This window comes from Carcharhinus amblyrhynchos, chromosome 30 (assembly GCF_965287045.1).
Source record: "Carcharhinus amblyrhynchos chromosome 30, sCarAmb.v2.hapA, whole genome shotgun sequence".
Classification (NCBI taxonomy): domain Eukaryota; kingdom Metazoa; phylum Chordata; class Chondrichthyes; order Carcharhiniformes; family Carcharhinidae; genus Carcharhinus; species Carcharhinus amblyrhynchos.
Genome location: NC_137353.1, coordinates 18,687,337 through 18,700,552, shown reverse-complemented (window position 1 = coordinate 18,700,552; position 13,216 = coordinate 18,687,337). Strand labels below are relative to the sequence as shown.

General features: G+C 44.1%; 1 protein-coding gene across 5 annotated transcripts in view; it reads right to left on the bottom strand.

The window, feature by feature from the left end:
* Positions 1-13,216, bottom strand: part of ubr4 (ubiquitin protein ligase E3 component n-recognin 4) — a 203,486-nt gene that overhangs the window by 108,128 nt on the left and 82,142 nt on the right. For all 5 annotated transcript variants that reach the window (XM_080215508.1, XM_080215509.1, XM_080215511.1 and 2 more), the window contains exons 41-46: positions 10,607-10,765; positions 9,290-9,442; positions 8,258-8,485; positions 6,482-6,639; positions 4,419-4,593; positions 1,293-1,494 (exon numbers count right to left, since the gene is read on the bottom strand). In XM_080215508.1, the coding sequence (XP_080071634.1) occupies positions 1,293-1,494; positions 4,419-4,593; positions 6,482-6,639; positions 8,258-8,485; positions 9,290-9,442; positions 10,607-10,765 (1,075 nt within the window). The remainder of the gene's footprint in view (positions 1-1,292; positions 1,495-4,418; positions 4,594-6,481; positions 6,640-8,257; positions 8,486-9,289; positions 9,443-10,606; positions 10,766-13,216) is intronic.

The following is a 13,216-nucleotide window of genomic DNA, read 5'->3' as shown; positions in this document are numbered from 1 at the left end:
CAGATCACTGGAGGCTGTTAAGATTGTTGGATTCTGAAACAATAATTGTAATGCCAAAAATTCATCAGTAATGCAAATGCATTTCAAAATATACCTGATTTGTAGGATTGTTTGGTATTTGTTTATAAATATCTAAATATGCATCTCTGAATCAAAACAAATTACATTCTTAGCTGTAAGGGATTAATGTTGTCGGGAGTACTTTTATGCATATTTTATGAAATAATTCTGTCTGGTTCTAATGAGAATCCGTCAGTTGAAGGAGATGACCTCAAACGTGATGCTAACTTTCCCTTTCAGATACTAATTGACCTTCAGTATATTTCTGACAGTTAGCATCTGAAAGGGAGTCTGACTGTTGCAAGTGTGTGTGTAAAGAGGAAACATCATGGGATAAAATATTGCAAATATATTGCAGGCAACAGAGTGTAGCAACTAGAGGATTTTCACTAACTTCACTGCAGTGTGAATGAAAGCGTACTTGTGACTAATAAATAAACACTGTCTTTTATTACAAGGTCTCAAATAGCATGCAATAACAGCCAATTTCAAGAGTACAGAAGACTGGAGAGGAAGTGTAATGACTTCAGTCAGGCCATTGAGGTTGGCCTACTGGAATATGAACTCCCTGATTAAGAAGTCAATTGATGGGCCGATCAGGGTGTTTTTTCTTGTATTTAACTGAGAGTGTTAGCTCTTCTGGCATTCCCGAAGATAGATTGCTGATGGATAGCACTCTGTGTACTGCTGTTGGAATTGTAAATAAAGAAATTCTGATGAAGGGACTTCTGCCTCCAAAGACTTATTACAGGAAGCAGCTGCTAAATGTCATGGGAGCTTAAGTCCCAGCCCCACCATCCATTTGAAATGAGATTAGAAAAATTCTTAACATGCCTTGTGCCTTACTTGCCTCAGGTGATACAAGGAGAACTGACTGAGAGGATTTGAAGACGGCAGTGCACAGGGGATGGAAATAGCTTCAGTAGACAGACGCAATAATTAACTAAAGGCGCATTTCCAATTTTTCACCCATGTTTATCAATTTTGTTCTCACACATTACTGGACTTGGTAACTCAACAGTAAAAACATCACAAAAAAAGCAAAGTTCAATCCCTAAGAATTACTTTAAAAGGTCCTGAAGAGTGGACCAGCCCCCTCACTTTATGCTCGAGAACAGATTGAACGATTTAGCCAGGATACATTTCCCATGCGAAATACACTACATTCATATCTTCTCACTATTACTTTCTCCTTTCACCTAAGCAGGGTATTTCTACGAGTTGAACCTTACTGGCAGCTACAGCTTTGCGCTTGCGGACTGGTTTCAAGATACTGATGACACTGCTGGGCTGCAGCGAAGGCTGTAGCCAATAGGAAGTGTTCTCGACATTTGCCATGTAGATTCGCAGGCTGCCATCCTCACACAAGAGTATCATGGTTGTTCTTTGCTGGTCATTGCTGGCTGTGTGACGAATTGCAACCATGTCCTGGATCTAAAATACAAAGAGGTGTTGGGAGGGTGTTGATGGGCACACAAGAATATCATAGTCTAGGAACAAGCAAACCTCTTTTAAATGCCTTCTGTTTACTTGCTAATCTGACCATTTTCATCTTTCCCATTTCTCTACTGTTGAATGCTCCAAGCGTGCTTGCTGGAAATGACTATTAATTCCAATGTAAATGTTATTATTCAAATTTATCTTCTTTCATTTGTAACAAATCACCCTGCTTGGATCCTCGAAATCAATTTAACAATTCCTAAATTTGAGATCCACCACCTCCCCCCCCTCCCTCCACCCTCTCCCTCCCTCCCACCCTCTCCCTCCCTCCCACCCTCCTCCCCCTCCCCCCCCTCCACCCCCTCCTCCTCCCCCCTCCACCCCCTCCTCCTCCCCCCTCCACCCCCTCCTCCTCCTCCCAACCCCCTCCTCCTCCCCCCTCCACCCCCTCCTCCTCCCCCCTCCACCCCCTCCTCCTCCCCCCTCCACCTCCCCCCTCCACCCCCTCCACCTCCCCCCTCCACCCCCTCCTCCTCCCCCCTCCACCCCCTCCTCCTCCCCCCTCCCACCCCCTCCTCCTCCCCCCTCCACCCCCTCCTCCTCCCCCCTCCACCCCCTCCTCCTCCCCCCTCCACCCCCTCCTCCTCCCCCCTCCACCCCCTCCTCCTCCCCCCTCCACCCCCTCCTCCTCCCCCTCCCTCCCTCCACCCCCTCCTCCCTCTTACAATGGGAATAGTGAAGATTCCGCAGTCCACTCCCTGAAATGTGCAACCCTCTAAGAATGTCTTCAATCCATTCCAAAGTAACACATAGATATCCCACGAGTGCTGTAACTATGCTTGAATGTCAATATTTATTTCTTTGTCTTATGGCAACGCTCATATACCCACCAGCTGAACGACCTGTCCAGAGCACTGGCTGCACTTGAAGTCACATTAAAACTGGAATACTGAAAATTTGGTAAAATTAAAAAATACAAAGTAGATCACTCTATATCTTTCCCACCTCTCCTGAAGCAATTCATGCCTTGCTTTCTCTATCTTTGCATCAATTATTTGCAATTGAACTAGAGGAACCCTTTTTATGGGACTGTCCAAAGTACTGAAGAATCACAAAGTGGTCAAAGCATGGACGTAACTAGTACTACAAAAAGAGGCAACTGGTACATATAATATCCTTTTCATAGAAATGCAAGGTCACCACTCCAAATGTGAACCTGGGCACCGGTTGCCTTCTGGTAAATTGTTAACTTTCACATGCCAGTCCCACTGAATGCTAACAATCTGCTTCATTACAGGAGCATCTAAGACAATCACGATTTGTCCCTTCTTGACATTCAGCAATGGCCACTCAGTGGACAGTGATGAGGATTAGGAATTTGGGTTGATTACACGCTCTCTAATCCAGGTAAACTTGTGTATAAACCAAGTAAACTCAAACAGCCCAGCAGTAATTAAACCTGATACCTCCCTGGTCTGTATGGCTCAACCATTCACCGAATAAAATGAATCACCAAGAGAAATCCTGAAAGAACTGATTGACAATTCAGTTGGTAATCCTTCATTGGAGCTGAAAACGGGTGCAGAAAACTCTGTTTCCAGCTATTATACTACCAGTTTCCTCTTTACAACTTAGCATTTCTGCACTTGTGACCTTTAATCGTGATTCTCCCCTTTCCCGCAATCATAAGAACATAAGAAATAGGAGCAGGAGTCAGCCATCTAGCCCTTCGAGCCTGCCCCGCCATTCAACAAGATCATGGCTGATCTGAAGTGGCTCAGTTCCACTTTCCCGCTTTCTCCCCATAACCCTTAATACCCTTGCCTACCAAAAACCTATCCACCCGCGTCTTAAATATATTTAGCGAGGTAGCCTCAACCACTTCAACAGGCAGAGAATTCCAGAGATTCACCACCCTTTGAGTGAAGAAGTTCCTCCTCAACTCCGTTCTAAACTGCCCCCCCCCCCACAATCTTGAGGCTGTGCCCTCTAGTCCTGCTGTCCTTTGAGCGGGAAGAACCTCTCCACCTCTACCCTATCCATCCCTTTCATCATCTTATACGTCTCAATGAGATCTCCCCTCATCCTTCTAAACTCTAACGAGTACAAGCCCAGTCTATTCAGCCTCTCCTCATAGCTCAACTCCCTCAACTCCGGTGTCAGCCTAGTGAACCTCCTCTGCACTCCCTCCAAGGCCAAAATATCCTTGCGAATATAAAAAGGTTTCTCCTATCTGCCTATGTTAGTATTGATGAAGTGGCCCATCTGAAATATTATCTTCCCTTTTTCCAGCTGTGTATTTCCAGTATTTGTTGTTTTAACTTTATTTTGTTACTTCTCAATTTAGGGAAAGAATACAGGATTGGGGAAGGCAAATCAGCAGACAACATTCAACTGAATTACTCAGCTCTAGAGGGACTGAGATATCCCTCCTTCACTACAGTCTGAACAGTGAAAACAGCAGTTGCAATCTTCAGGTCAGCCACTCCCCTGAGTCACCAGTTCCGATGGTCAATAAGGCAATGAAAGCAGATGAGAAAGCTGAATCTGAAGCCAGTATAGGAATTGAACAAATTGTAATCGTTGAGCAGTGCTGTGTCTGGATTTGGTGCTCAACAGTCCAAATTCATTAATACACATAGCAATATCTGCAGTTCTGTCTCTCATTCCCAGGTGAGGTATTACATTTCTCTTAGGGTGACTTGGTTCTGATACTGTTATGTCACACTGAGCCAACTGAAAATAAGTTGCACTAAATTGCATAAGAGGCTTGTGTATTTTGCTGATGGGAGAATTATATGAATATATCCAAAAAATAGATTCAGAATAAATCTACAATTAGTAACACTTTAAGGGTTGAAGTCATATCTCAGGCATCAGTTTGTCAAAAGCCTGTGTTCCCTGAGATGGTGACTGACCTTGGCTTTGGCTGGTAGAGTTTTGATTTCCTGAATGAGGAAGGTGTCCGGTTTGACCATGATGACAAGTGGAATTCCAGTGGTCTGTTGCACACAGCAGACCAGGCCAGGATGGTTCATCACCTCTGACCACTGGCATAGGGCAGGAACAGTTTTCCCACTGCCACCATTTGAACTGCAGAGAGGAAAATAAAGGGAGACAAATATGAAGCATATTTGGTGAATAACACAGATTGAAAAGATAGTGGCACAGTGGTTAGCACTGCTGCCTCACATCGCCAGGTTCAATTCCTGGATTGAGTCACTGCCTGTGTGGAGTCTGCATATTCAGTGTTATCCATAATTCTAATTCAATTTTCAGCACTTGGTCCATAGGCTTGTATACCGCAATGATTTTTACCATTGCCACCACAATCAAATCTTTCAGGTCATGATTTACAGAGTCCCAACACCTCTGGATGAAAAAGTCTTTCTTAAATATCCTTTATATCTTCTGTCCCTTACCAAGGGGAAAAGTTACTTCCCACCTGTGCCTCTCAATCTTGTACACCTCATTCCAGTCTCAGTCTTCTCTGCTCCAAGGAAAACAATCTCAGACTAACCAGTCTCTCTTCATAAAGAATTGTTCCATCCAGGCAACATCCTGATGAATCTCCTCTGCGCCCTCTCCAGCACAATCACATCCTTCCTGTAGTGTGGTGACCAGAACTGCACACAGTGTTTTAGCTGTGGATTAACCAGTGTCTTAGACAGCTCCATCACAACCTCCCAGCTCTTATATTCAACGCTTTGGTTAATAAAGGGCAAATATCATGTTGCCTTAACCACCTTATCTATTATAGTGTCCTGCTGTCTTGTGTGGGGGTTATGGACATTTACCCCAAGTCCTCTCTGGCAGCCTTTAAGACAGAGTTCCAGATTCCCACCACCCGGAGAATTTCTCACAATCTCCTGCTCCCGTCCCCCTGTTACTGCCCCCTCTATCTCCCCAGGGGAAGCTTTATTCCTCCCCACCCGCTCTGGGTCTCTCACTATGGAGGAGCCGCCTAGTGCGGAGGTCACCAGCCAAGGGCAGCCCAGGCCTGATGCTAATGTTGGGCAGCAGGAGCCTCACCACGGGACTAAGTTGGGCCCACAGCAGTTCTCCCAGTGTCAGAGTGGGTTTCCTTGGGGTGCATCAGTTTCCTCCCACAGTCTAAAAGATGTGCTGGTTAGGTGCATTGGCCACGCTTAATTCTCCCTCAGTGTATCCAAGTGTGGCAATGAGGCGATTTTCACAGTAACTTCATTGCAGTGTTAATGTAAGCCTACTTGCGACACTAATAAATAAACTTTAAATAAAATGATGCAACAATCATGGAAGCAGACGGATACCAGGAAACGGAAGGTGGGGGTGGTGCAGGAGAGAGCAGGTAGCGGCCATGGGAGGGAGAGCAGGGAGGGGGTAATGGAAAGCCGGTGGGGTGGGGGGGGGGGGGGGTAATGGAAATCCGGGGGGGGGGGGGGGTAACTGGAAAACGGGGGGGGGGGGGGGGGGTAATGGAAAACGGGGGGGGGGCGGGGTAGTGGAAAACAGGGGGGTAATGGAAAACGGGGGGGGGGGGGGGGGGGTAATGGAAAACGGGGGAAAGCAGGAAGGGAGAGAGAGAAAAGCAAAGGACAGAGATAGACAGGAGAGAGAGAGAGAGATATGAATAAGTAGAGTTGATTTAAACTGTCTGACACTCAGCTGACTACGTATTAATTCTCAATGATCCAAAATACAATTGCTGTAAACAACTCTGGAGAGAACATCTAAGTTGATATTTCTGGCCAAGATTCTGTATCTGAAACTTTAACCTGTCTGTTCTCCGTGCAGACACTAGCAGACTTGAGTTTGCTTTTTGCCACCATTCTGTAAACCAATTTCTGCTGGGACACTTAGTATTTGACTAATTAATCATTAACATAATCACATTATTCAGAAAATGTAAAATGTAAAACTAATACAGCAAGTTCCTCAAAGCTGACAAAAGAAATATCTGTCCCTCATCCCTGAGGCACAGTCCCAAGGTGTCACTTACCTTTTCAGATTGATTGGGAACAGGCGCTGTACTTCCAGTGTTGTGCGACTTAACATGGCAGCAAAGGATTTGCCCTGGCTGTAACTAAAAAACAGCATCTGCAGAACATGGGAATAATAAACAGAGACACCACCACCAGCAACCTGTCCATTGCTGTCCTGGAAGGAATGGGAGAAAGAACTATGTTCAGCTGTATACATAGAACAGAATGCAATGAAAACAACGATCTAATGATGAGTTAATGCACAATATATTTTTTATTTGCACTTGAGGTGCTGCTATCACAACAGCTTCAGGTAGCAGAGTGATTATGTTCCAGGACTAGGAAAACAGAGAAAGTTAATTTAAATCCCACCTTGGCAGTTTGAAAAATCTGGGAATATAAAAAGTAATATCAGTGAGAGTGAACACGTGGCTATTAGATGATGTGACTCCAGTCCCACACCAATATTGTTCACTCTCATCTGCCTCTGAAGTAAACACAGCAAACCTGTTAAATCACTACCTTCTCAGGGCAACAAGGCAAATGTTGGCCTTTGCTGCAAACCCGTTAATGAAAACAAACTTTTCTGTAACCTTAAGCACTACTATACATACTTGTGTTGAAGTTAAAACAGAAATGGCCATTTGGTCCAACAAGCCCACCTAGATCCTGCTTTCCATCACCATCTCCCTAACCTATCTTAAATGTTCTTAGTTGTCTACAGGTTCACTGTTGCATCTAAACATTTATTTGCGCTCGTGTATATTACACATTTTGCCATAAAAAGACAGTATTCCAACAACGAAGTTTTGGTCTTATTTACTTATAAAAGTGCTGTTTGTAAGGCCTTGTGTACTAGTGCATCAGATTAATTGGAAACAATAATCTGCAGACTAAGTAGCTCAACAACGTGGCACTAACATAAAGATAAGCAGGGGCTTGGTTCGGTAGCTTGATGGATCAATCCTTAACACAAAAGAGGAGCATTAGTTATGGTTAGAACTTTTGCTCAATGGTTGAAGGACTGTCTGCAGCAAAAGGTTTCTCAGGCGATAGCTATCCTTGTCTAACTATGAACTAAGAACGTTCAGAATAGGATGCCTCGCCAGATAATTTCTACATTAAACAGGACATAGCTGTTTAATATAACTGATAGCAGTGGCAATCATATGTACTAAGATTATTAGAAGAGCTTTATGATCAGCACCTTCCTTTTCCAAGTTTGATATTTTTATTTGGGTTATGCAAATACGACACATGATTCTAAGTTTGTGATGCTTGTGAAGTCAGACAATATTATATGTTTCCCACATTACAACACCAGCTGCACTTCAAAAGGTGGTTAATTAGTTGTACAGGACTTTGGAACATTCCGAAGTGATAAAAAGCACCATATAAATTCAAATTTTTTTTAAGGCCAAAGCTCATGGCAGCTGCATCAGTAACCCAGCAACCAAAATACTGGGGGGCATTAGAATTTGTTAGGATGTGGGTGAGAATGGTAAAACAGTATTTACTGCTCATTTCTAGTGGCCTTGGGAGTCACACATAGGCGACCAGGTAAGGACTGTAAGCTATTTTCCTTGTCAGCCCTAAGTTACTTATCTCAGACAACCCAATTCTAATTCTTAGCTGAGTCATTCCAGCAACTGAGTATCATCACTTTCCAGTTACAGTGATGTTCGATTGGACAAGACTTCCATGGTGCCATCACTAACTAGAAAATAGAAAATGTTATACCTGCATAAAGTGAACACACTGTACAAAACTCTACTTAAACATGCTCCACAAACCTTCAGATCCTCGTGTGTGATTTCAAGCACATTGGTGACGTAGAAAGGTCCGTGCTGAGCACTGCTTGCTTCTTCCATCACTTGGGTATAGATATAACCAGCCGAAGACATGATAACAATGATACTCTTCCCTTCCTCATTGAACAAAAATGTTGTGTCGCGGATCTTTGAGCTCGGCAAAAGGAAATAGTACATTGGACTCAAAGCATCAGTGGACAAGTCATAAACCTGCGAGCAGAGGTGAGGATACAACTGGTGAAGGAACTTCAAAATGCACCTGACTTTTCATTTGTTTTAGCTGAAGCAGCTTGTGTTGCAATATTTCACAAATTTAAGGATAGCTGAGCCAACACTTGGGTTTTGACGAGTATTTAATGGAATGCTATTTTTTTCCACATGCCGTATGTTCCTAATATTGCATTTGTCTTAGATCATGGTAAATTATTACTTTGCAGAATAATACAGTTTTGGTACAATGCTGCCACTCAGAAATATGAGAATAGGTGACAAATATTCAACCTCCTCCCCTTGGGTACTAGATGGCATAGCAACTAGTACACTTGCCACTCCAGGAACTTGGTTCTATTACAGTGCGGAGATACGTTCACTGTAAGCTGCGAGAGTCCTGAAAGAAATGAGTTTGAGGAGTCACAACCCAGCTTTTGGATAGTCTACAGCAAATGAATTTTCCATGAATTCAACATAAGGAAAGTTTGTGCAGACCATAGAAGGATTCAGGGACATGTCAGGGCCCTTTTTCTGCCAGTGGGGTGCACAGAAAACAGATCAACCTGAATGCATTTTATGCTTGATCCAGGAGTGCCTGAAGCCAACAAAGGGTGGCCCAAATGGCAAAGTTCTATTCTCCATCTTTGGCACCAGTCACTAGAACAAAGGCCAACATATACAAGATAGGAATGAACACGCCTTTTCAGCAAGATACATTCCATTACAAAATGGAGATGCACAACATGATGATGGAAGAGAAATGCAGAGCAGCAAAAAGATTTTACTCTGCTACCCCAGTCTTACCTTAACAAAATCTGCTGTTATAATTGCAAGCTCTGTCTGTGATCCTGGCAGCCACACTGCTTTAATGATAAAGTTACCAGTGGCGAGTTGTGGATGGAGAACAAGGTGATCGGAGACTGATCCTGAATTGCTGAATGTCAGAACATGACAGTCCTGGAGAATGAGGTACATACAGATTACGACACTGTGAAACCATCAGTCTATATTAAAATGTTAAACATGGAATGGCTCATGAGATGATCCTGAGAAGTAAAGCAAGTGATCCACACGTGTCCGCTAGGAAATACCTGGAACATGACTGAGGTTGCTTGTCAGTTACCAATATTACCCTGTCAGCCAGGGAATTTTGAATGGTAGAGTGATAGCTGTTTAAAAAATCCTTCCCCACTGTGTTTAGTTATGCTGGAGCATGGCTCCATGGTCAACAGCAATGATCTGGGCCCTAACCCAAGGAATCATTATTCACACACGAAATTAGGCAGTAAGCTGAGCAAACTAATTCACTGAGCAGTCAACACAACTAGTCTGATCCTGTCATCCTTCAATGTCAAATAAGGATCACTAGAGGGAGTGCTGATCAGCAACGACACCTGATATCTTTCTGGAAGACTGCTTTCCATCACAGCATCATGTTGTTTCCAACAAGATGTTCTGAACTTGTGCTTTTCAGCAAACGTGACAGGGCAACACTTAAAGTAAAGCAAAAAGGTAAGATATGGGTAAACTTCAAGCATACAAAAGCTAAAACATAACTAGGTTTCAGGCAGTACATTCCAGATTACAATAACCCACTATATAAAAATACCAATTTCTCTCTGAACATTTGACCAATTATTAAAACTGAATCCTCTGGTTGCCAACTCCTTTGCCAGTAGAGACAGTTCTCGGTCAAAACACCTCATAATTTTGAATGCCACTATTAAATCTCCCCCTTAACTTTTCCACACTAAGAGAAGCAATCCCAGCTTCTTTTGTAACTGAAGTCCCTCATCTTTGATAGTATTCTACTACATCTCTGCACCCTCAAGTTTTTATATCCTCCTTAAAAGCAAAGCCCAGAATTGGACACAAATCCAGCTGAGATCCAATGGGTGATTTCTCAATGTTTAACATAGCTTCCTTGGTTTTGTATTCTTTGCCTGTATTTACAAAGCCAAGGAACCTGCATCCTTCTTTCAAAAACAGACATGCCAAATTGTTCAACTATTTGTGTCTGTGAACTAAATGGGATTTGCATACCTAGAGGCAGGGACACCATCCCACCTAAGCAAATTCAACAAGAGATCTGGCTTTCTGAAGGTTTCAGGCATCACTTACCTTGAGACCACACACAGCAAGGTAGTCCTCATTACATGGGTTTCCAGTCAGACTTAGAACAGTGAAAGGAACTGGAGCTGAAGCTAGACGAGTCAATGTCAGTTTTCGCTTGCTTGAGTCAGCCTGTTTGAGTAAGGCTGACAATTGGAGCACTGTGATCTACAACAAGGAAATAAAATGGTGTCAAGTCTGAATAAAGATGAGTTCTGTGATTGCATTCTTTGCAAAAATTGGAGCTCCAATGGATTGTCTGTCTGATATAGAGTCTTGGATAAGTTTCTGATTCCATGCCTTTCCTTTGGAACTGTCTCAGATTAAACTAGCCTTCACACCACTGGCATTGAGTTGGACCCCGAGATGAGGTTCCAACCCCATATCCTCTTCATCACAAAAAAATACTCTTACACTTCCATAGCATTGCGCATCTCTGCCCCTGCTCCAACCCAACCGCTGCTGAACCCCTTATCAATGCTCTGACAAGTTTTCCAATGTTCCCCTGACTTGGCTTCCTTTCTAACCTCTTTAAACATTAGCACATCCAAACTACTGTCAAACTAACATCAGAGGGTAGTTGTGGAGGGGACCTTGTCAGGCTGGAGGCCAGTGACCAGTGGTGTGCCGCAGGGCTCAGTACTGGGACCTCTCCTCTTTGTAGTCTACATAAATGACTTGGAAGAGGGCGTAGGTGGTGTGATCAGCAAGTTTGCTGATGACACCAAGATGGCAGGGTTGGCGGGTACGGAACTGGATTGTCAGGTGATACAACAGGATATAGATAGGTTGGTGCAGTGGGCAGATAGGTGGCAGATGGCATTTAATCCTGACAAATGCGAGGTGATGCATTTTGGACGGAATAATGCAGAGAGGAGCTATGTGATAAAAGGTAGGCCGATTAGGAGTATAGACATACAGAGGGACCTGGGAGTGCAGGTTCACAAATCCATGAAGGTTGCATCACAAGTGGAGAAGGTTGTTAGGAAGGCTTATGGGATGTTAGCCTTTATAGGAAGGGGCATAGAGTATAAAAGCTGCCGTCTAATGCTTCAGTTGTACAGAACGTTGGTTAGACCGCATTTGGAGTACTGCGTCCAGTTCTGGTCACCTTACTACCGGAAGGACGTGGAGTCTCTGGAAAGGGTGCAGAGGAGGTTTACCAGGATGTTGCCTGGCATGGGGGGACTGGGTTACGAGGAGAGATTGAAGAAACTGGGGCTATTCTCCTTGGAAAGACGGAGATTGAGAGGGGACATGATAGAAGTATATAAGATACTGAAGGGAATAGATAGAGTTAACAGTGAGAGACTGCTCCCTAGACTGGGTACGAACACGAGAGGTCATCATTTAAGGGTGAGGGGGGGGAGGTATAATTTGGAGGTGAGAAGAAGGCTCTTTACGCAGAGAGTTGTGGGGGTCTGGAGCGCGCTACCGAGTAGGGTGGTGGAGGCAGGAACGTTGGACTCGTTTAAAATGCAGTTAGATAGGCACGAGTGAAACGAGAATGGAGGGATATGGTAGGGGCTATTAAATAGGGTTAAACCTCGGGAGACACCGGAAGGGCAGGCTGTATGATTAATATTTTTTGTCTTTATTCCACAGGTGGAGGTCCACCTCGTGTCAAGCGAGGGGCATGCACACGGCGGGTCGTGCGTGGGCTGCTCTTGGAAGTCCAGGAGTGGCCTAGTACTTCATGTCGGTGTGTGTGCTTGATCCTGGACCGGTAGACGGGCGCCGCAACAGCTCAGTGACTAGCACTGCTGGCTGTGCAGACACATGGATTTGGGCCTGTGTCTGTGGGAGTTTGCGCATTCTCCCTGTGGTTGCGTGGGTTTCCTCCGGGCGCTCCGGTTTCCTCCCACACCCCAAAGATGTGCTCTTAGGCTAATCGGTTTTTACCAAATTGACACTATTTTTTCCCTGAATCTGACTGAGTAGGGTTCCATTCGTAGACATGCAGGGTAGAATAGGTGTAGGGTGATGCGGCGGTGCGGGCTCGTTGGGCCGAAGGGCCTGTTTCCCGTGCTGGGTTGTTCTTTGTATTCCACATCTAGTCTCATTTACTCATCTTTCCTATCCTCTGTTTCTACGCTGCTTCCTGGTCTCCAACTTTTTTGTTTAATTCATTCATGGGATGTGGGTGTCACTGGCTGACCAGCATTTATTGCCCATTCCTAGTTGCCCAAGGACAGCCGAGAGTCAACCCATACTGCTGTTTGAAATTCTCATCATTGTTTTCAAATTCATTCATTGTCTCACCTTACAATCTCTTCAGCCATTCAATTATGACCCCAAACTCCACTCCTCCAATACTAGCCTCCTTTTGTCTCGCACTGGCAGCTGTGCCTTTAAAGCCTAAAACACCAAACTTTAGAATTCCCTCTGTAAAATTCTGCCTTTTCATCTATTTCTCCCCTTTTAAGGCTTCCCTTAAAGTTTACAACTGATCTAGTTCCCATTTATCCATCCTAATATATTTTCTCATTCAGCACATTCTTTTCTTATGCCTTTGTGAAGTACTTTGGAATGCTATTTTTACATTAGTGGTACTCTGCCACAGAAGGTGGGATAATTTAATATTTTTAAGATGGAGGTAGTTAGGATTATTGTTAGATG